Source organism: Cricetulus griseus (assembly GCF_003668045.3).
Source record: "Cricetulus griseus strain 17A/GY chromosome 1 unlocalized genomic scaffold, alternate assembly CriGri-PICRH-1.0 chr1_0, whole genome shotgun sequence".
In the NCBI taxonomy this organism is placed as follows: Eukaryota; Metazoa; Chordata; class Mammalia; order Rodentia; family Cricetidae; genus Cricetulus; species Cricetulus griseus.
Genome location: NW_023276806.1, coordinates 203,220,504 through 203,244,604, shown reverse-complemented (window position 1 = coordinate 203,244,604; position 24,101 = coordinate 203,220,504). Strand labels below are relative to the sequence as shown.

Below are 24,101 nucleotides of genomic sequence, written 5' to 3'. Positions count from 1 at the left end.
ATGTCTGGGGACCTACAAAGATGACACTAACTAATAATCTAAGCAACAGAGGAGAGGCCACCTTAAATGCCCTCTCCTGATGATGAGATTGATGACTAATTCATATGCCATCATATAGCCTTCATCCAGCAGCTGGTGGAAGAAGCATTCACCCACAGCTAAACCTTCAACTGAACTGAAATCCAGTTGCAGAGGAGGACGAGTGATGAACATATGGGGGTCCATACCAGGTGGGTAAAACCCACAGAAACAGCTGACCTGAATGAAGGAGAGCTCTTGGTCCCCAGACTGATAGCTGGGAAACCAGCATGGGACTGATCCAGAACCCCTGAAAGTGGGTGTCAGTGAGGAGACCTTGGAAATCTATGGGGCCTCTTGTAGTGGATCAGAACTTATCCCTAGCATAGGAATAGACTTTGGGAGCCCATCCCACATGGATGGATACTCTCTGAGTCTAGACACAATGGGGTTGGCCTATACTCTATCCCAAAGGATATGACAGACTCTGAAGACCCCCAGAGAAGGCCTCACCCTCCTGGGGGAGCAGAAAGGGTATGGAATAGGTAGGGTTTTAGTGGGGAGCAGGGGAGGAGGTAAGGGAGAGGGACCTGGGATTGACATGCAAAATAATTTTCTTTCTAATTAAAATATAAAAAAATTAAGAAGTGCTAAAATCTAAAATGAAAAAATAAAAGAAAGAAAGATGCTCTTATCTCTTCTTGAGATTGGCTTATGAAAATAAATGACTGCATTGGCATAATGCTGTTGTTCCCAAAACTACATATACTGAATTGTAACATGAACATAATATTGACTATACTTTCTTATAAAAGAGCATATCAGGAGCTTCCTCTTCCTTCACCATAAGTGAAACGTCAAGGCAACATCTAAAGGGCAGAAAGTTAACTCTCTCTCACTCTCTCTGTCTCCGTCTCCATCTCCGTCTCTGTGTCTGTGTCTCTGTCTCTGTCTCTGTCTCTCTCTCTCTCTCTCTCTCTCTCTCTCTCTTCTCTCTCTGTGTGTGTGTGTGTGTGTAATTTATTTGGTTTTATTTTCATTTAATTTTTTTTATTTAAATGTTTTTTTCATTTTACTTAATAACTACAGTTCTCCTTCCCTCCTCCTGCTCTCCCCCAACCTCCCTCCACCCCACCTAACCCTCCATCCACTCCTCAGTAAGGGTAAGGCCTCCCATGGAGAGTCAACAAAATCTGGCATATCAACGTGATGTAGGGACCAAGCCCCTTCTCTCTGTATCAAGGCTGAATAAGGTATCCCTCTAAAGGGAATGGGCTCCAAAAAGTCAGCATATGCCCTAGGGATAAATCCTGGTCCCATTGCCAGTGGCCCCACAGACTTCTGAAGCCACAGGACTGTCACCCACATTCACAGGGCCTAGTTTGGTCCTATGCAGGTTCCCCAGCTATCAGATCAGAGTCAGTGAGCTCCCACTTGCTCAAGTCATCTGTCTCTGTGGGTTTCCCCATCATTATCTTGACCTCATTGCTCATATAATCCCTCCTCCTCTTTGACTGGACTCTGGGAGCTTAGTCCAGTGCTGAGCTGTGGATCTCTGCATCTGCTTTCATCAGATAAAGAAAATGTGGTCCATTTACACAATGGAGTACTACTCAGCAGTAAAATACAAGGACATCTTGAAATTTGCAGGCAAATGGATAGAACTAGAAAGAACCATCTTGAGTGAGGTAACCCAGACCCAGAAAGACAAACATGGTATGTATTCACTCATAAGTGGATGTTAGATGTAGAGAAAAGGATAACCAGACTATATCCATAACCCTTGAGAAGCTAGGTAACAAGAAAGTTAACTCTTAACAGAAACCAAATCTATTGATACTTTGTGTGTGTGTGTGTGTGTGTGTGTGTGTGTGTGTGTGTGTGTGTGTGTATGTGTGTGTGTACATGCATACTTTGGAAGCTGGAAGAGGATGTTTGGTCCTCTAGAGCTGGATTTACAGGCAATTGTGAGTTACCCAATGCCAGTTCTGGGACCTATACTCTGATCCTCTATGAGAGCAACAAGTGCTCTTTGTTGCTGGAACCATCTCTCCAGCTACTCTACTGGTATTTTGATCTTGTAATTTCAGCCTTCAGAATCATGAGCAATTAAATTTCAATTGTTTGTAAGACCCTAGTTAAGAGATTTTTTTATTTTGTTTTAGAAGCTTGATGAATAATTCATAAATTTAAAATTGTACTCTGCTCAGCGTTACATAATAGCAGAATATCAACCTTTTCTCTAGTGTATCCATGATGTATATTATCTCCCAGTTATTCATTAGTAGCCTTCTTGGTTATCAGATTGATAAGTATGGTACCAAAGTACTTATGTTAAGTAATTCTTATTTGAATTACTGGTGTATCTCAAGCAAAAGAAGAAAGCAGGGCATAAAATACAAAAGTGCAGATTAACTCTGGAACTATGTGATAGCACTGAAGATCAGATGAGAAAAATGCATAGTCCATAAGGGGTTCAGTACTGCCAACAGTTTGGGGGCACTCTCTGGGCATCTTGGAACATATCCCCTAAAAGTCATGGGGGAAATACTGCATTAATAAGTGATTAGGAACATTAATAAGTTCATGACTATCATGTTCTTTTTATGAGTACTGGGGGGAGACACTGAGAAGGGTCACTTTGTAGCCCTGGATGTCCTAACATTCTGTGTATAGACCAGTCTGGCCACAAACTCACAGTTATTCACCTGGCTCTGCTTCTGGAGTGCTGAGATTAATGATATGCCTCACTATGTTCAGAAAGATATTCTTGTAACCTATTTAGTTTCTTGAGGGAGTATCAAACTTTTAAAAGAATGGATAGTAAATGTTCTAGATTTTTGGAGTTATATCAATTATTCAACTCTGTCAGTGGCATGCAAATATATTGTATTTGACTTCAATGTTGTATTGCAATAAAACTTGAAAATTAGGTACCAAGATGGATTTGCCCTCAGTTCTATAGATTATCAATCTTTTACACCAAAGTATGGTCTATTTTGTGAAAAAAATTAGAGATTAAACTTAAAGAAGGGGGTCCATATTCTTTGTTTGCTATTGTAGAATCTATACTCTTTAGTGTTTCATAAGGATCAGAGAGACCTGAGGAAAAATGGTGTAGAGGAGATAACAGCAGAGAACACTCTTAGGGACTGGGGATGTGACTCATCTGGTAGAGTAGTTTTCCCAAACACAGAGATCTCTAGGAATGCACAAAGTCCTGGGTTTTAATATCAGCAACAAATAAACCAGAGCCTGGTGAATGCCTTAATATGCAGTCATCCTTGGCTACATATCAAGCTTGAAGCCAGCATTGCATACATGAGTCTGTAAAATAAATAAATAAATAAATGGAGGAAGTGCTGGTGATTTAGAAATGACACTGATGAATATTTTGGAGAGAAAAATGGGTATGTCAAGTAAAATTCATAAGATTTAAAGTCTACTTACAAGATCAAGATAGTTATATTCTTGCCCCCAAATGGGATTTCATCTAAAGATATGGAATTTATCAATCAGAACACCTGGGTTCCTGCCTAGCCATATAATTTATCAGCTGAGGAACCTTTGTAGGGAGACACCATAACCATGCCTCCTAAGGGCTGGCTACAGGTGTGCCTGACCACACCTGTCAAGGTGAGGTCAGAAAGACACCCCATAGGCTCTTAAGCAACCATGAGCACATGGAACACTCTCTTCCCCTTCCGCTGCCCCTTCATCTGGCCTCCCTGCCTTGCTGCCCCTGGGCATGCTCTGGCTTGCATTTGGCTGGTATTTATCTGAATAAAGGTATCTTGAATCTACAAGGTTTTTCCTTCACACCTTTGCACAAATCAATAAAAAGTCATAAAATGTTCTTCACATTGTCTGTGTATTAAATAAGAATGTTCCTTAAAAATGTGCATTTCAGTTAAAATTAATATGATTAGGTCATTCGTTTTAAAATATTTATTTATGTTGTTTTGCTAAAGTTTCTGGTCTCCATATTAACTGACTTAACAGAAAATTTGACTGCCTGGTTGCTGGGTCATTCTTGAAGGATTTGCTTCACTGACTCCTAGGACTTCACACCTTTCTGATTTTCCTTTTATCTCAGTTCTGGTCTCCTTGCCCAGGACCTTCTCTCCTCATTAATCATCATCCATTCTCTTTTGCTTTATATGAGACTGACTGATCCTATTCATCTTAGAATGACCTTGAATTCACAAGGTAACTCAGGCTAGCCTCAAATTTGCCTTCAGAGTACAGGTTTAAGCTACCATCCATACCCAGCTTCACCAGTCTCTGGAGGTAGGGGCATCCAAGACTCTGATTCAATCTTCTGTCTCCACTTACTGCTGAAGGGATCTCATGTCATAGATGTTAAAAACATCTATATGCTGATGACTGTCACATAACTAATAACCCCAGACAAGCCTATCTCTCATGAACTCTGAAATTCTTTTGAGCTATATCCACATCCACTCTCAACCTCTTCACTTAGATACCCAACAGACATTTCAAAATTACACATCCATCACAAATCCCATGCTTCTACCCTTTTCCACAACCAACCTGCTCCTCCCATAATGATTCCAATTTCATGGGATGCAATACCATTTCTCCACTTAACAGGTCAAAAACCTAGCAGGTATCTGTGAATATTTTCTTTCAATCATATGCCATATGTAATAAGTAAAGGAAGTCATTTGGATTTTCTTTCAAACTTCATTAACAAGATAGTCAACGTGTGTGTCAGAGCTCTGTTCTGAGTTACCATGGTGTCCACCTAGCTTGCAGTAGTTTGCCTATCTCCTTCCTGCTTAGTTTCTCAGTACAATAACTCACGTTATTCTATGAAAATCAAAGTCAGGTTAATCATGTTACTCTTTTTGATACAAATTCTCCATTAAGTTTCTACTTCCTCAATTGGTAGAAGCTTACCATGAACTTATTTGACCATGACCATCCAAAATCTTATCACATTACCTCCCTGACACCATAGTTGTTTTCCCACTTATTCCTTTGGCTACAGCTATACTGTAGGTACCATCTTAGCTTGAGGCCTTTGTACTGGGTGTTTCTCAATTAAGTGGGCATTCATCAATACTCAAATGGCTAACTTCCTTATCTCCAGTAACTCTCCGTTCAAGTAAGTAGGTGGTTCTACCCTGATAACAAAATCCCATTAGAATAGACAACCCTATCTGATATTGGTACTCCTTCTGATCTTCACTAACTTTTTGCATTTTTCCTTATCATTGATTACATTTCTTGTATGTGTATGTGTGAGTCCATGATGTATTCCTGTGTGTGTACAAGCGTGTGCAGGCGCCTATACCTGAGCACGCACATATGGAGTCAAGAAGTGGTCATCCATATGTTCATCACTCTCCACCTTATTTTCTGAGACAGATTCTCTCACTGAATTTTTGTAGAATGGCTTCTGACCATGTACCCCTTATCTTCTATCTCCCAGGAGTTGACATTACAGACTTATGCTGCCACACCTGGTTTTGTGTGTGGATGCTGGGGTTCTAGACTCATATCCTTGTGTTTGCCTAGTAAGTACCTTAAACACTGAGCCATCTCTTTAGGCCCCACCAATTATTTTTCTAACAAACTATTCAACTTATCTGTTTACCAGATATATTATTTACTCTCTCCATTCCCCTAAAAAAATAGGGGATTTTCCTGTTTTTATTCATAAAAATTTCCCCAAGTTTTATTCATTAATGTTTTCCAAGTGTCTGGCAGGCCATACCACATAAATATTTATTGAGTGACTGAGTAAATATGTAATGTAACATCTATATGCATAAGTTTTTTCATATGTTATTTATAAGTATATTTTCAACAATAGTAATATTAATATCTGTTATAGAAGATAAAATTGATCACACTCAACTATATAGCTGTTTAGATGTAATTCAAATAGAATAAAAATTCAATAGTTGTTGGTAGTTTTTAATTATAGGAATGTGCACAACAAGATTTAGATATTCAGCATTGGCCTTAAAGTGTATAAGATTAACTATGGTGGCCAAAAGAAAGAGAGAGAGATGTTCTTAGGGCTTTCTACTTTGATGAAAGTAGAATGATAAATGATAAATCTAATATTTGAAACTTCTGACTTGGGGTCCAATGACAGTAACACACTCAAAACTGTTGATATGAAAACTCATGGGTGTTATATCAGCATTTGAACATTGTTTCACATATTTTATGTGATTGTATAACCTTGACTTATATGGCTTCAAGTTCCACTTACAGATGATAAAAAAGAATAAAGAGATACAATAAAGATCATTGCATATGGAGGATGAGTATCGACTACTCAGCTCATGTCTTTTTTGCTAAGTTGTAGTTCTGTCCATACGAGCTTTGGTCAGACATTTACTTATTAAAAGTTAATTGTCCTTTGTGGAAAAAGGATCACAAGATGGAGAACAGACAAAACTATTGAAAGTTTTAAGTTCTTTGACTTCCTGTAGGCTCCAGTTCTGCTTACTAGGTGTAGAGACTCAAAAGATTTAAATACATCAGACCAGAATATAGATGGTACTTTTTTTGTCTTTGCAATACTCCAGATAATTTCTAAAATGATCTGTTTTTTTCAGTCTACTAGCTACATTACCTAGTATTTACTGAGCACTTACTTTGTAGCAGATTTTATGTTTAATACCTGTGATAGTTAGTATTGTCAATTTGATGATATCTAAATTCATCTGGTATATAAGCCTGAGGAGATGCCAATAAGGGATTTTATAGATTAGGATAGCTTCTAGGCATACCTGAGAGGGACTATGTAGATTAGAGTAGCCTCTAGCCATACCTGAGAGAGATTATGAAGATTAGGTTAGCCTATAGGCATACCTGAGAGCAATTATGTAGATTAGGGTAGCCTCTAGCCATACCTGAGAGGAATTATGTAGTTTGGGTTAGCTTCTAAGCACATCTGAGAGGAATTATGTGCTCTGGTTTCAGGGTGTTTCATGTATTTAAGGAAAACTGAATCTATTTTCCTTAGATGGGCACCCATGGGTGGACTGCATAAAGGTACAAAGCTGCTCTCAGTAGGAAGAAACTCTTCTCAGCAAGAACAAAATAGAAATACACATGGAAGTTAATTTGGCTTTATCTGCTGAAATACTCGGTTTCTGGAAAAGAAAACAGGGAAGGTTTCCTTCATTAAAAGCACAAAGTGTTTTCCTTTGTGTGTGCCTGCAATGTCAGTTCAGATTCTGAGGAATAGTATGAGATTATCCAGGTTGTGAAGGGTGGCCCCTTTTGTTGGGAGGAAGGCACCAGCTAGAAATGTCAGCAAGAGAAGGTGGGCACCCACACGTGACTCAAGAAGTTCTGACCTGTTTGTTCCTCGAAGGTAGACAAGCATGCAGGATCTCAGAAATTTGGGGCACTTAGGAAGACCCCTTGTCTCAGGATTATGGATGCTTTTAAAGGCAACTTTTTCTCAAACAATGTTACTACATAAAATAAGCAATCAAATTCTGACAGCATATGAAGGAGAACTTACATGTGTAGAAGCCATGATCCCAAACATGGGGAACATTAAGCCAGGCAGTAGGGCTGTGATCGACAAGGGTAACGCCTCTGTGATCCAAAAGATGGCAACAACAAAGAGGACGTAGGCACATTCTGCTTCCTGCAAAGAGTCAAGACAAGGCATGAGGTGAAAAAATGAGCCCCAGAAATCATCTTTCAAATCATGACCACATTTGCTGGGTGGAGCTGAGAGGGAAAGAAATGTGAATATTTCTTCATTGTTAAGTTGCCACCAGACAGTTGTTTTTTAAGGGAGCAAAAGTTAATAAACATGAAAACTGGAAAAAAAAATTCTCTCTACATATTTACTTTTACATTCCCTTCCAAACAGAATATCTTAGAGTCAATTTTCTGTGCTCAAATTAGTGTACAGAGACATCTGTCTTCACTGTCATTTAGCATCTCAAATGTTCTCTGAGTGTTGTTGGAATAAAGAACTCGGCAGGCTGTAGACATTTCTTTCTGGTGTGCCTTTCTTTTCATTGTATTCTTTTTCTCTTTTAACTGTGCATGTTTGGGTGGGAACTGCATCCATAGTTCTAGCCAAAAGTGAAAAAAAAATAATCAACCTACAAGAGGAGACCCCATAGTGCATCTCAGAGAAAGTACAGTGATGAGATAGGTGGCCCTGATGAGCCTGAATCCAGCTTCTGAGCACATGAATCTGGGGGTGCTGAGGTTCACGTGCTTAGAAAAACCTTGCTTTTTAAGGAAGGCAGCTGAGTTACTACAGGCGGGGGTTCAAAGGGAATCTTAACTGTAACGAAATTTGTTGCTTTACTTAGTCAAAAATTGTAGGTTTCTGGTTTAGGGCACTAAAAGGAAGTGGTTAAATTGATAAGCACCTGTGACTTGTGTAATTTGGTATGAAATCACCTGAAAAGTGCTAAACAATCAATCAATGTCGTCACCCACTGTATTGCTGCTTCTTATTCTTGGGCTGCTTGCTGTCTGAGAACTCTGGCTTGCCTTTGGAAATTTACCAAAAGAGAGCGAGGCTAGGGTTTTGATGAGGTCTTTTCTTTAGGTCTGTACAATATCCAGATTTCCTCTCTGTGATTCACCGACATCAGGCAGAATCCTGTGGGCTGGGCTTTGCTCCCCAGCATCCTGGCTCTTTCACTGAATCTAAGGGATCCTTAATAAGCCCAGACGCTGCCATATCATCATTGTGTTATATTTTTAAAGGAAAAAGAATAAAGGTGTTTTGATGTTGGCAGTTCTTATAGAGTCTGCCTCTGTAGTCTTGACAAACAATAAAACAGCAAAATAAAGTGGCGCCTTGACTGAATCCTTCTAAACAGCTCTAGAAAGAATCTGTGGGCACTAGCTTAGTTTAAAATGCCAGTGTAGAGGGAAGGCTGTGTATTTTGTTTTAACAATAATACATAGATGGCCCCAAAACTTTTCCTTATAACTTTATGTTTTCTGCCGTACTTGCAGGAAGCTAGGTTTCAAAGACAACATGGGCCCCTTGACTCTCATATGCTCCTTAGTTCCTACCAACCAGCCGCCTGGTGCTGTTAACTGTCCTTACACTAAGCCTCAAATCTGCCCCCTGCCTCCACCCAAGTGCATTAGAGGCAAGCTTGTTTTAAGACTGGACCATCTTCTAAGAACACAGCTTGATTTCATCATTCTCTTTCAGAAAGCTAGGTTAAAGGCCAGACCAGACTGAAACCACCCTAAAGTACCTGCACAGAACAGTCTGCCTCAGAAAAATAAAAGGAAAAGCCAAATGAGGCTGGCGGGTTCTGGTCACTACCTCTAACCTCTGCCATGGGCTTGAAATTTACCTCAATAGCCTTAATCTACTCTGACAGAGCCTCTTTGGTGACAGAACAACACACAAAATTTTAATTGCTGAATGATTACCTTTCCTGGGAGATTTTCATATTCTAACTAATGCAACTGTGAGAGTCAGCACCTTTTAGTTGCTTTTTTTAAAAAAATAATTCAGGATTTTCAACTTTGTATTCAATCACCTTTGCTCTACAGTCCGACTTATCCTAGTACTTCTTGAGTCAATTATCTATTTACAAAGATGCCAGGCATGGTGGTATACACCCTTAGTCCCAGCATTTGGGAGACTGAGGCAGGAGGAGGGATGCCATGAGACTGAAACTAGCCTGTTCTGCATAGTAAGACTTTCTCAACACAAACAATTCTCCCTTCTAGGCCATTTTGATGTTAGGTTCCGACAGCTAAGCTCCAATTCACAATATTTAGCCAAGTCGTCTCCCAGTAAGCCTCAGGACCTCCCAAAGGGCTTCTTTATACCCGATTGTGCTCAAGTTCTAGACTTTTATTTAATGATCTGAAGTAGTTGAAAGTCTAAGAAACAAATTTAGTTTGTTTGACTCACAATGCTTGTGTATTTCTCTATATACATTTAAGATTTATTAATCAGTAGATTTTATATTAAAGTACAGTGAAATTGTGGTTTTAGCAAGTGAGAGACTGGGTAATGTTAGTATCACATGGCAACAATTCTCCAAATTCAAAGAAAACCTTTCTTTCTAGTTCCGAATAGCACCTGCATACTCCTTACTCAGCTGCTTTCTTTCCTGGTCTTCCTTAGCCTTTGAGTCAGTGTCTAGAAGCAAACCATTTCCCTCCTCATTCTGACTTCCCTAATTGTATCCTTATTCCCGAGTTCTTTGCTTGCTCATTGGCTTTCTCTGCATATACCCCATAAAATCCATGAACCAGCAATATTGCATCATCTCAGAACTTGCAAGAAATGTAAGATGCTGGCCTGTTCCTGGATATACTGAAACAAGACCAACATTTTCAAGGTAACCAAGTGATATATTTTTTTGTTTAGGGTAAAGATAGAAAACCTATCGGGTATATGATAACTTAGTCCTTTCTTCTCATATTGGTCTAGTGTCTTACTGGCAGGGAATACCTTTCTGCCAGTTGAGTTCTCTGAATTTATATGCTACGTGTAAAGTCTGACAATGCTGCAATGTTCCGTTCAGAATTATGTCTAACTCATGGAGTTTCCCCCAATGACATTTGAACATTAATTTTTCCATGTGAGCAATTCATGGGATTTTAATTGTACCATATTTCTGTTGCCTCTGTTAGCTAACTTGCCATAATTCATAGGAATTTTCTATGCCTGGTTGAAACTGAAGGCCTACACAAAGAGGAAATAGAATCAACCTTGTTCAGGTAGAGTGGGGTAGTTATTATCCACACCTCACCCCTACCCTCCAAAGTCTTGTAGAAGTATGCAGTACTTGTGATGTTGTTATAATAAACTACAACCATGGCAAGTGTACATTTTAATCCAAATGCTGTTCCAGAGTTAGAAAAGCCCTTTAGTATTATAAATTCTTGAACAGAAAGACAGAAACCAGACTAGTGACTATTTTTATCTTGTTTATATATTATGACAGAAAATACAGGAAGAAGAGAGCTATTTGGAATTATGACTATCACGGACAGTAAAAAATGCCTTTAAAATCCTTGGTGCCTATTTCTAAATGCCATATGTGAAGTGAGTAAAATGAAGATGGGGAAAGAATGAAAAGAGGAAGGGAAGGAAGAAAAAGGAAGACAAATTCTCATGAACTTCCTCATGACTAAAAATGCCACCTATTTGTTCAAAAGTCTCTAGATGCCCTACTTCCCATATTTATATATGGGAATATATATATATATATATATATATATATATATATATATATTGTTCAGGAAACAAGACATCCATTCAGGCAGAGGAGACTTTATTATTTGGTCATCAGACATTCCATTAGATAACATTGAAGTGATGCCCTGTCCAGTAACCTAGGATGCTTGCCTGTGTACCTCCCCTGCCCACTCTCAGCCATCTCTACCTTTTTTCTACTCCAGGAACATTCTCTCCCACTAAGGGTGATGGAAGTGTTATGGGAAGACACTGTTCCTTTACAGTAAAAACATCAATGTGCTAAAGCTTTGGAACACACTGTTTTAAAAGCATCTTCAAAGTTCTAAAATATTTAGAACAGTTAGATAATTACTTAACAGACACAGTTGTTTATCATATGGAACAAGTGTGGACATTCAGTCACATTTATTTCGTTTTTTAAGATATAAAACATTTCTGTGAAATACTACTCGTAATCACTTCTTTGTATTCTTTCCCTGTATTCATCCCCCAGATTGGCCACTGTTCAGTATTCGATTTGTCATTTTCCATCGGTGTTTTTGTGATTTTTGTTATTTAGAAACCATTAATATTTCCTCTTCCTCTTCTTCTTCTTTAGTTTTTCAAATAGAGTTTCTCTATTTAACAGCTGTCTGTCCTGGAACTTGCTTTGTAGAACTGCCTGGCCTCAAACTCACAGAGATCTATGTGCCTCTGCCTCCAGAGGGATTAAAGGATTATGCCATTACCTGGCAAGACCATTAATATTTTAATAACTGTATGTGTGTGTGTGTCTTCATGTGTCTATTTATGTATGAGTACACATGCCTCTGCAAGCATGTGTGTGGACATCAAAGGTTCACATTAGAATGTCTTTCTCAACACTCCTCTTCCCTAATTTGACAGGCTTTTATGGATCCAGAGTTCAACATTTGTGGCTGGCCAGTGAGTCCTGGCATCCTCCTGTCTCTACCTCCCAGCACAGGTGTTACAGATGAACTTGTCTTTTACATGACAGCAGAGACCCAAACACAGCTACTCATGCATGTGCAGTGAGCATCGCACCCACTTAGCCATCTCCCCAACCCCAACATACACTTTTAAAATTAAATAATGCCTGTGGATTTCCTTGTGTATCATTTTGTGACTTTTTCCACTCAGTATTTCACATTATTAATGCATTTAAACTAACATGCATATTACTATTGCTAAATTCATTTTAAGTGGGTCAAATCTTCCTGTTAAAGGATATATTGGCATTTGTGTGTACAGCTTTCTAACTCTCCCCAAATTTTCAATACTATATGGCTGTGAACATTTTTGTACCTAAGCTCCATATGGATATAGGAAAAAGATTTTCAATCCCAGAACAGAAGACAAGTGACAAAATTTCTTGATTGAAAGGCTCATTTAAAATTTATTATGTATTTCTGTTTTCTAAAAAATGGTTATAATAATTTATAGCATTGTTGTTGGTACAACAATGCAAAACAATCTCAAAACCCTTCCTCATTTCTGCTTTTCCAAATTGTTTCTTACAAAATGATCATTATTTTTAAATTTCTATGGGTTTTCAGTAAGATTTCTGATCTATATGGTAAAGCAATTTATTTTCCTCAAACTTGCCTTAATAGGCTTGAGCTTTACTCGAAAAATAAAAATTAGAATCTTAGTTTCATGCTAGACCTTCTTGTACTTTTCCAATTGGTCTATGCCCTATGTGTTATTAAGTTTTTCAATTGTTATAATGGAAATACCCAAGATTGGGTGGTCTACTTTGGGAAACCATGATCTTCCTTTCATGGCTGATGTCACAATGGAGGAAGTACATGTAAAGGGATATGATGTGGCCAAATAAGTAACCAGAGGCTAGGGAGGGCCCAGATTGGCTCTTCTCTATAACTCACTCTCATGGGAACCAAGGGCCCCAAAGAACTGTTACTGGTCCTTGAAGATGAGTTTACCCTTGTATGTATAAGTGACTAGTCTTCACCTCTTGAAAGTGTTATCACTTCTTAATGTCATCACACTGGGGCCAATCCTCCAACATATGAGCCCCAGAAAGTCACACTCAACTGTGTGTGTGTGTCCCAACCCAAACAATTGTGGATGGCTTGTTAACCAATCTTCCTTTTTCCACAGGTGCCTGCTTTGGATCTACAGCTGAGCTTAACTCTCATGTCCTCTAACTGCTCAGCTGGATAACGGACCTATTTGCTCTCCCTTACAGTTATGTAGTTTAGCACCACCAGATTTTTCTGTGTATGGTATCCCTTCCTTTCTTGCTAGCACTAGAATATGATACCCTGGCCTATAGGATACACCAATTCAGATTAGAGCCTCCATTCTGGCTTCCTGAGCATCCTCTCACCTGAAAAGTCCTGAATTACTGGTGGTATGGTTTCTAGAAATTCCCCTTTAGCCAATCCCTCTTCTTGAATTTCCTTACATGTATGTAGCCAGTTTTCCAGGTTCTTATTCTTTTACTTCCCTTCAGCAGAAGTGTGGTAGAGCAATTGTGTTGGCTGTTATTGAGACCTTATTCTTCAGGGGCAGTAGATGTTTCTTTTATCAGAAAAATGGTAACCCTTGGAGGCCAAAATAACCATGGTAAAAGAAATACCTTATTTGGGGCAGTTGGCATCCAAAACTCTTAAGATCTTCAGTGTCCTCTCATTGGCTGTTAGGGGTTCATACTTTTAGACAATACTGCTGTTCTTCGCTATCTTTTGACATTCTGGGAGGATTCTGTTCCTTGAGTTTTTACTCCTGCTGTTTGTGGGCAGATGATTCTTGCCAGATACTTAAGGAATCTAGACCAAAGCTACCTAACCTAAGAAGCCTCTCTATCCCTTGATTTGGTCTCCTGATTGACCCCATGGCCTTGAAGATATTCAAAACTCTCACTCGGAGCCTTTGGAGCAAGATCTCCTCATTTTCCAATATCTATTTCTTGATATTTGGCAGACCACATTTTTCAAGTGCTGGTAGACTAGCATATTGACCCTTTAAGGTAGGGAAGTGGAATGTAGTATGCCTTAAGAAAATCTAAAATTAATGCTGGACATGAGCTTAATTCAAACATCTTGCAGGGTTGTTATTACCTGATATTTAGCTACCATTCTTGCTATAAATGGGAAAGGGGATTTTCAGGAGACAAGGCAAACATGGCATAGAGTAGATAAAAAGCTTACTATCCTAGGAATGCCTCTGTATGAAGGCAACACCTGGAAAAAATACCCCAAAAGATACCTTCTTAATTAGTGCATCTCCTGGCTGAACCTGAGCCATGACATTGGTGTGGTCTTGCTATTCATCTAACCATGTGTGATGCTGTCACAGTAAATTGCTTGCATTAGTTGATATGCAAGATTCATTTTTAAGAGAACTGAATTAACCCAAAAAAAGAAATATATCCCTGGGGAATATGGTTACTCAGGACAACTCAAAACCCCCAACACACTTCTGAATTTTTTAAATTTATTTTTGTTGCTTTTAATTTCTATGACTGCCTTTATTCATGTCTAAGATATCTACCTAGGATATTTTTTGACAGTCATCCATTCTTACTTATCTTCTATGTTTTTACATTTGTAGCATATGAGCTCTCTTTATTTACTTTCATTTTTCATAGTTTCCACCAGTTGCTGACACTTAATTATAGTCTGAAAACATTAAGTGGAAACAATTGGCAAGTTTTTTTTACGAAATATGTTTATTTTGGTAGGTTGATTTCTTCTCCATTTAACTTTTTTATTCATTTACTTTACATCCTGAAAGCAGTTCCCCTTTCCCTTCTCTTCCCTCTCCCACCTTCAATCTACTCCTCCTCTGTTTCTGTTCAGAAAGGGGCAGGCCTCTCATGGGTGTCAAAAAAGCATGGCTTATCAAGTTGGGGTAGGTAGAAACCTAGTGCAAGGAAACTTTCTACAAATTTACAAGGATGATCCCAGCTAAGACTCCCAGCAATAGTGGATAGGTAGCCTGAACTGATTACCACTTCCTGTAATCAGATTGGTAAGTACCCTAATTGACATCAGAGAGCATTCATCCAGTAACTGATGGAAACAGATTTAGAGACCCCACAGTCAAGTAATGGACTGAGCTTGGGAAATTCTGTTGAAGAGAGGGAGGAAGGATTTTATGAGCCAGGGAGTCAAGGTATTCACAAGAGAACCCACTGAAGTAACTAACCTGGCCTTATAGAAGCTCACAGAGTCTGGACCAACAGCTAGGAAGCCTGCATGAGACTGGCATAGGCTCTCTACATATGTGTGACAGGTACATGGCTTGGTCTAATCATGGGACTCCTAGCAGTAGGATCAGGGCCTGTCCCTAATGCTTTGGCTGGCTTGTGGGAACCTATTCCTCATACTGGGTTGCCTTGGCCAGACTTAATACAAGAGGAGGCGCTTAGACCTTTTTCAACTTGATATGCCATAATTTATACTTTTAGTTTAAAAAAATGATGCCTCTCCTAATATATCCTGCTGAATTCCTGGTGATTTTTGTTGCCCTTTGGGTGTTGTCCCCTGTATATTTATTTCTGCAGTATTCAATATTGTAATGCATTTATTCTCTTTGAGATTTTCAAATGTATCCTGGTAGTAATTGATATATATATATATATATATATATATATATATATATATATATAAAATTTTACTCTTTTCAATTAAAGTATAATTACATTCTTTTCTCCTTCCCATTCCTCCTTCCAACCCTTTCTACATACCTCCCCCACAACACTTTGTTATCACTCAACTTCATGGCCTTTACTTCTTTAATTTTTGTTGTGTATTCTTGAACCTAAGATCAGAGATCATAGCAGAAGGCGTAGAAAGATTGTAAGAGCCAGAGAAACAAGAAGTTTGCTGTGAGATTTTGTGTCATAGAAATGTCAAAGAAGCTGCATACATGAAGTCTCATCAACATGGCTGTCTAAACAAGACCAAAACAAACATGATGACAACAATAGACGTGTTTCTATGAGAAGGGGGAAAGATCATGGTGTTTCAACCCTAAATGAAGATTTACAGGCAATTAAAGAATGATGAAAACAGGAGAAATAGTCTTCCCTGGGTGAGAACCTCCAAACTGGATTCCAGGATTACAGTACCAAGTAGTCAGCCCTGAAGTCATACATACAAAAGGAACTTTATAATTATTTTATTCTCATGCTTCCTCTTCCTATACTTATGTTCCCACTCTAGGAGTTTCACATTTGACCTCCATTAGTGCTTAGATAAGATCCTTCATTGAAGGGTCCTAATCTTGCTCGATATGACCCAAATGAGATATCTGACTAAATAAAGGAGCTGATGTGTGTGTCTTCCTGACCTGGGGAACTGGTAGAGCCTGCATCCTCTGGACCAGAAGCAACAGCCAGTCTTACTCTCTTGCCTTTTATGGGTTTAAAAGCATCTCTTCAGCCCCTAGTTTCTGGTGTTGACCTGCATCTGACTCCAATATTATTTTTGGGAACTGCTGACCACAGGTTTTCTATGATCATTCTACTCTTATGCTTAGTGATTTATTTTGATGCTTACAGGGAACATTTGTCAGCCATTCTAGCACAAGGTACCTTAGCATAGGAATCTGTCATTTTACCTTGTTTGTCATCTTTTTTCTCTTCTACTTGCTTGGCCCTGGGAACTGTGACTCTCCTCTAACTGAGATTATGTTTTTCCATTTCTGCCCAGAGAGTCCTCATCTCTCGAACCAAAAGAATTATAACCAAAATATTTATGTGCAGAGGTAAAGTCCTCATAGCAGACATTATCCCAAATCCCCAGTCCCAATTTAAAAACATCTTAGTCCGGTCTCATCTCATCCACCTTAGCTAAAAGCAGCCCACGTAAAGGCAAGTATGACTAGGCAATTTGCATTTTTTCCCTTTCACAAAGTTCTGTCATATTAGCTTGGGAAATGTGGCTAATAGGTTTAAAAATCACCGTGGTTCTCTTTTCAATGATGGCTCCAGGTGGAATTAAAATATAAATTCTGTTTTAAAATATCTTTTTATCATTCCTTCCCTTTAAAAATGAACATGGATGCTGGGAAGTACTTTGGCTGATGGCATAGTCCTCAGCGTGAGTTCCTCTCCTCCCATGAGAGCTTGAGAAAAGCAGACCCATCACAGGTCTCACTCATGACAACTGATTTGCTGAAGAGAACACAAGGCAATTAAGAAAAGAGGGGAGAAATCATACACTCTAAGTCTGTGTGCTATAAGGACGGTGCCATGACTGGAGAAACCTCAAGTAGCCTTGCATGGTTTCTGATACACGTCCCCACTGCGGTGGTCATTGCTCAGAGCTCAGTCCGTATTAGTTGCCAAGTTTAATATACTTTAAAAGATCCCTGTCTTTGAAGCTGGAAATTATGGAGTTCACCGGTACAGTCAAGGAAAGATTAGTTAGCATCTCCTGTTAGATTTTAGACTTTAAAAAGGATAGCAGAGACCTGCAATTGGTGGCTCCACTATGCCATGTCAGGGATATTTTTTAATTGCCCTTTTCACTCACCCTCAATACCTATCTAGCATCCTAAAGGCCTAATTTTCATCTCAGCCCCACAACACACACTCACCATTGAACAGGAAATAATGTAGAACCATAGTTCTACATTCAAAATGCAATGGGATTCAATCCATAAATTGCTATCAAAATCACCCTAAGAGTCCATCATGGGTCAAGGTTCTGATGCACGCAACAATTACAAGCCCAGAGAAGCTGCATCTCAATGAGCCTTGCATGGTTTTAAGTGTGGAAACAATGGATTAATTCAAAATGAACATACCCCTGCCAAGATCTGATAGAAACACTATCCAACAACAGTGACAGTTCCTAACCAAGTGTGTTTTAATAGAAGAAAACACCATAGTGTTGCTAATACCTTGTATGTTAGTTTAAAAATTAAAAACACAATACAAAAGAACACTATCTCTGTGGATGTGAGAGTCAGGTAGTATATGTTTTTCTAATCCATTTGTTCTGTTTTTGGGTTCCTGTGGCTTTGAGTAATTTTTTTTTTAACCTGAGTTTGTTTAACTGCAGAATGGAGAAATCGACTATTTCTAATAATTACTATGAGGCTATTTATAATAATTTCTAACCATTATTATGAGCTTTTACCTTGTCATGTTTCCCAAGCCAGGCACAAAATCCAACGACAGAAGGGAAAGTGAGCTTTGTGGGTCAGGCATCTTCCTGTTGTGCCCATGTTCTTGCTCTGTCTCTTCCCAACTCTTCCCCTTGTGTGAGAAGCCATCTCCTCCCATCACCCTCTTTCACCGTATAGCTCATAGGAAAAAATGTGAATCCCATTTTATTTATTATTAGATACAACTTAAATCCCCAAATCCTTCTGCCACATGAGAAAATCTATCAGCACACTCAACATTGCCATCTACTATCTGCATGACAAGCCCTGTGTTTGTGGCTGGAGGACACAGGTAAACAGTCTGTATGGTTCTCTTAGAGCATTTACAGTCTGTAGAGAAAAGATAACCTACACATGGGATACACACTACAATGGGGCCACTGTAGCTATGAATAAAAAAAAAAGAGTAGTCATAATGAATCTCATTTTGTACCAGTATGAACCTGTCTTCTCAAGGAGGGCAGGACAAAGTGGATGGGCATTCCAGGAAGAAACTGCAAAGGGAGATGGTCAGAGATATTCACTGGTACCTTAGGGACTGCAGATGGTGAGTGTGAAAGATAGATATGGGAGGTTAGTAGGACAAACACCAAAGTTGAAATTTCCCACCTATGTCAAAGATGCTTGATTGGTGATCATAACTGAATCAAGCTGGTATTCTGAAATCTGTACTCTGGTGAGATTTTTGGAACAAGGGGTGTGAAAAGATGATCTGTGAAAAGCTGAGATGAAGATTGTCATCTCAAGGAAAGTACAGTGAGAATGGACAATAGGAAGAAGATGGGTGGTGAGAGGAAAATCAAGATAGGAAGACAGCATACTCAGTAATGGAAAAGTGATGGAGCCGGGAGAGGACACATGGGTGGGTGTGGGGCTCATATTTGTATCACGACTCTCCCACTCTCTCCTCCCTTTGAGTCTATCTTGCTGTAAAATATTTTTCAAAGAGAGCCAGAAGTTCCTATGAGGAAACTGAAATGTTCCCAGCATTTTGCAATCCATCAACTAGTAAATGTTTCTCAGTACCCATGTGATTGTTTCCCTGTTTCTTTATTGTGAAAAAGGTTCCTAGCCAGTGCATCAGCTAGATGGAGTGAGCCATTCCCACCCAATAGGATAATGTATGATTGCTCAGGTTTTTCCTACTGCTTCTCAAACAATCTGGGCTTGTTTCTTTCTTTACTTATTTACAGAAACAGTGCCCAGTGCAACCCAGGCTAGCCTTATTTGTACTTGACCTCTGGTCCTTCTGCCTCTACTTCCCAAATGCTAGGATTATAGGCATGGACTACCACACCTTGTATACACCGAGCTGAGCCTTGAACTCAGGATTTTACAAGCACTGTACTGATTGAGCTGTGTCCTTAGTTGGTCTTCCTTTTAATCTTTTTGTTTGTTTCGTAAATATTAATACCAAGAAAAGCCAAGACACTGTAAAAATGAGAATGAAACTAAAACCGAACACAAACTTAACAGATTAAAATTAGCCAACTGTTAGAAATAGTCATAAACTGATACAGTTACATAGAGAATACAAACAAAACTGTGGCATTCCACCTAGGTCAGTGTTAACTGACTTCTGTATGGTATTTTTTAGTGAATTTCTCCTTTAAAGTGAGAAAAAAATACTATGACTAGTCAATTCAAATAAATTGCAGTTGCCTTAGAAGTTTGCTTGCTGATCAGTAACTACTAATTGGGGAAGAAATGGGAATACCTTTGTGATTAGGTGAGAATTTAAAAGTATTTCTGGTACTTTCAGTTCATAAGAAGATATAATTTATTGGAGGAGCATCCACAGCAATGCACGGGCATTGAACTTCTTACCATCATAGAAGCAACACAGATGCAGAGATTCACTTGTAATTAATATCTATGGTCAGACAATGGACTCAAACAAGTGTTTGGAAACACAAGCAACCAGGTTATGGCAAGCTCTTTACTGGTTTTTCTTTCTATTTTTACTCTGAAAATTTTGAGTGAATGAGTAACAATAGTAATAACTAACTGGTAAAAATTAAATCTGGTCTTCTATTTGACTTCTGCCCAGAAACTTCAGAAGTAAAGCACAATCTCCTTCCTCCTAAAAATACCATTCCAATGAAAGCACTGAAAAACATGGGCCTGAGTTCTCTTTCAACAAGATGGCATGAAGATACCAACCTAGCGCCATGACTCAGAGTGAACCCTGGTTGGGAAAGGGTCACCGTAACCTGACAACCATGTGATACAGCTGGGACTCTGTGACATCAGGGAATGGCATATATCTAGCTCATTGCTTCATTTCTCAAAAGACCTTTTCCCCAGTGCTGGAATCAATGGCATTTTTCTACCTGATGCCTCCAAATAGCATAATGCTAATTAAGGAAATGGTTCGGATAAGCCTCCTTTGCTCTTTGACTCACTGGAAGTGTTATTATGTTTAGAACTGCCCAAGGTGTTGATAAATGATTAACAATCCACAGGGAATAAACCTTCAAAAATACAAAATTGAGACGTGTCCAAAACACCTGTTAATACTTGAATTCTGAGATTTGATAAAACCCAAGTTCAAACAAGTTTCTCAGCCTTGGTTGTATTCAGTGTCTCCGAGCACAGATTCCTTCAAATGCAAAATGAGAATGCTGGCATGTCTGCCATCGTCTGTTGGTTTGTTAGAAGGTTAAATCTAACAATTTGAGCAAAGCATTTGGCAGAATGCCTGGAAGAGAGGAGTGCCCTGTAAATATGTCCTTTCTCCTTCCCTTTTAACATTGCTTAAAAATTCTGAGGGTCCCTTGTTTGATGACACTGTCTTGGTTGTATATGGATTTGAGACAGGAGGTAAGACCAGTCCTTAAAAGCACCAGTCACCTAGTCACCGTAGAAGAAAGAAAATATCAGTCAATTCATTGCTTCTTGTTTCTATGTCACATAGATCCATTGTGTTTCTAAGAGACACATTGGACTTTATTTTGCTTGAGTGTTTCTGTTAACTTATTGTTGTGTCTCTCTAAGTGCAGGCTTTCTCACTTCAGTACCAAAAATGTTACTGACAAACTGATGTACATTCTTGTCAATGTAAGCTTCTATCAAACTTCATACACTTTTTCCTGCTTTCATCTCAAGTCTTAAAATATGCTCTTCTGGCTGGGCATTGGTGGCGCATGCCTTTAATCTCAGCACTCAGGAGGCAGAGGCAGGTGGATCTCTGTGAGTTCGAGACCAACCTGGTCTACAAGAGCTAGTTCCAGGACAGTCTCCAAAGCCACAGGGAAACCCTGTCTCGAAAAACAAAACAAAAAAATAAATAAAATAAAATAAAATATGCTCTTCTAAGTTTAGTTAGCAGTTGGCTAATGATAAAATACCTATTCGAAATAGCCCCCGAAATTCTGTTATTGTGTTAGGAATTTTTTTCTCATCAACATTAATTGAATTTTAAAAAATGAGTTGATTGGGAGGAAACAAAAGAACAACATATTCATAAGGACAGTGTGATCAGGACTCATCTCTTTGTACTCAATGTACTTGGGCTAATGTATAGATACATTTTTATCACTGCATGTTGGAAAAGAAAGATTAATGAGTACATTTCTCAGCAATAGTACATTTTCCAGTTAGTGAATCATGAACTCACAGTATTGCTTCTTATTTATGTGTTTGTTTTCTGTCTCAATAAACTTATATTTATTTCCCCTAAAATTGTGGATGATAATTAGAGTGAGATTCATTTGTGCATCAGAAGAGCAGCACAGAGGATGTGGAGCCATGGCACAAGACTGACTTGAGTTTAATTTCCTGTATTCTCTGCCATAAGTAAGGACCTACATTGAGACTAAAGCAGAAATGTTCAAATGTGGCAAGAACCAATATGTGAATCAAAATGTGCCCATGAGAAGATTCTGCCACATCTGGAAATTTATAAATCAGGGGACTTACAAAAAAAGTTACCATGCACACGATAATAGACCTGCAAATGTGCTAGAGAGGATCTAAATTAGAGCCCTGTATGCGTAAGTCAATTCTGTTATCTGGTTGTCCACCAGGGTCACACAGTTGCTTAGTCTCTGGGTGGAAATCTAGTGTAGGAAGTTGCAGTAGAAAGATCATGCCCAGCAGAGGACCCCCCACAGCTGTGAAGCAGGAACAGTCCCTCCGCCGGCTTTGCAGGTAGAGAGGGCCTTGATTGAATATAAAATAGTCTATTACTGCTTATGAGCTTCCTTCAGAGATTTCCAGAAAGGAGGCTAAGAATTCTGAGAGCAGCTGGAGTACCCAGTGTATCACAATTACTTACTCTATTTTATTAATCCGATAGTACTCATGAGAAAAGAGCATAGGGTAGGTTCTCTTCTCCTGAGTGGAGGGATTGCACGTCACAGGAGGTAAGCATCAACCTGGCTGTGCAGGTAACACAGAAAGACTTGGAAGTCCCTGCTTTACATTTCATCCTCACAACAAGCCGCTATGATTCTGCTCTTAGGAGAAAACGGAAGCACCGGGAGGTTATGTAAGTTGTTCGGGTCACACAGCTTGCAAATGCTAAATACAGCATCTCAAGCAGAGAGCCTGTCTCCAGCACCTGTTCTCCCACCACCAAACCACACTGGTGCCTGGCACAGACAAGGTAATCGCTAAGTGTTTGCTGGTTCAGATCACACCACCAAAACACAGGAAATTCATTGAGTTTAATATTCTGGACTTAATATACTGATTCTTTTTCAAAAGCAAACTGAAAGATATTCATAAGCACACCGAAGAAAGTACACTAAAACCTGAAACGGTCAAAGCATGGTACGGTGATTTATTACATTTTCTTATTAACCTGGAAAACAACTTCACGTTTGTAATGTGTCTATTCCAAGAGGAAATTAAATTTCTGGGAACTTTTGTGGCTGACTCTAGACCCTATACTGCTGATTACTCTGCCTAGGGTTGTCGAACCTGTTGCCTACAGGCCTCCTATATCCAAGAATAACTATGAATACAGTACAACACATTTGTAGATGACAACAGCACCATGTCACAAGATTGGACATCTCTGCTAGTCTTTTATACAGACATTTATCATTGCTTATTCTCAGGGGAAGGGATTGTTATCCATGATACTCCTTACAGGTTGATAACTCCAAAGACCAGATCTGAAGGGGGCTGTGTTTCTTTTGTTCTTCCTTTTATATAGTAGACACATGAAGAACAATTTTTCATTGATTACTATGTTTAGTCATTCCAGTTAATACTGCTGACAGCAAGTAAGACTAACCATTGAAAGCAAAGACAATAGAGAAAATACAACATATAATGAAGCACAAACTATTACCATTCATTTGGCTTTGAACCATGCCGTTACCAACATAGAAGGACAACCTAAATAGCTCAAGGAATGGACCGTTCTGTCCTCCAGGTTTACTCACCTTGCTTCGGATGCTGAGAGGGAGTGGCAATAAAAGGAGAACACTGAGAATCACAAGGAGAAAGCGGCGGTAAACCAGAGCATAATTTAGGAGTTTCATGGTCCTGAGCAGGTACCTTCGACAGTGTCCTCCTCACACTCTGGCAGATGTTAAATAACCAGCCTGGATTAATATTTTTCTACCTCATCATCTATACTTACTGCCTCAGACAGACCAATGTTAGTTAAAATTAAATCTCATTTTTATTGTTTTACTATCACAATTAAAACAGAGAGATAAGCCCAAGAGTGCTTGAGAACTCAAAGACCATTTGCTTATGTGGTTTGTAAAAATTAATA

General features: G+C 39.0%; 1 protein-coding gene across 1 annotated transcript in view; it reads right to left on the bottom strand.

Moving 5' to 3' along the window:
- The window catches only part of Slc13a1 (solute carrier family 13 member 1), an 84,453-nt gene extending 60,591 nt beyond the window's left edge, over positions 1-23,862 (bottom strand). Inside the window, exons 1-2 of the mRNA XM_027390000.2 lie at positions 23,764-23,862; positions 7,535-7,663 (exon numbers count right to left, since the gene is read on the bottom strand). Of these exons, the coding sequence (XP_027245801.1) occupies positions 7,535-7,663; positions 23,764-23,862 (228 nt within the window). The remainder of the gene's footprint in view (positions 1-7,534; positions 7,664-23,763) is intronic.
- Positions 23,863-24,101: the final 239 nt, after the last annotated feature.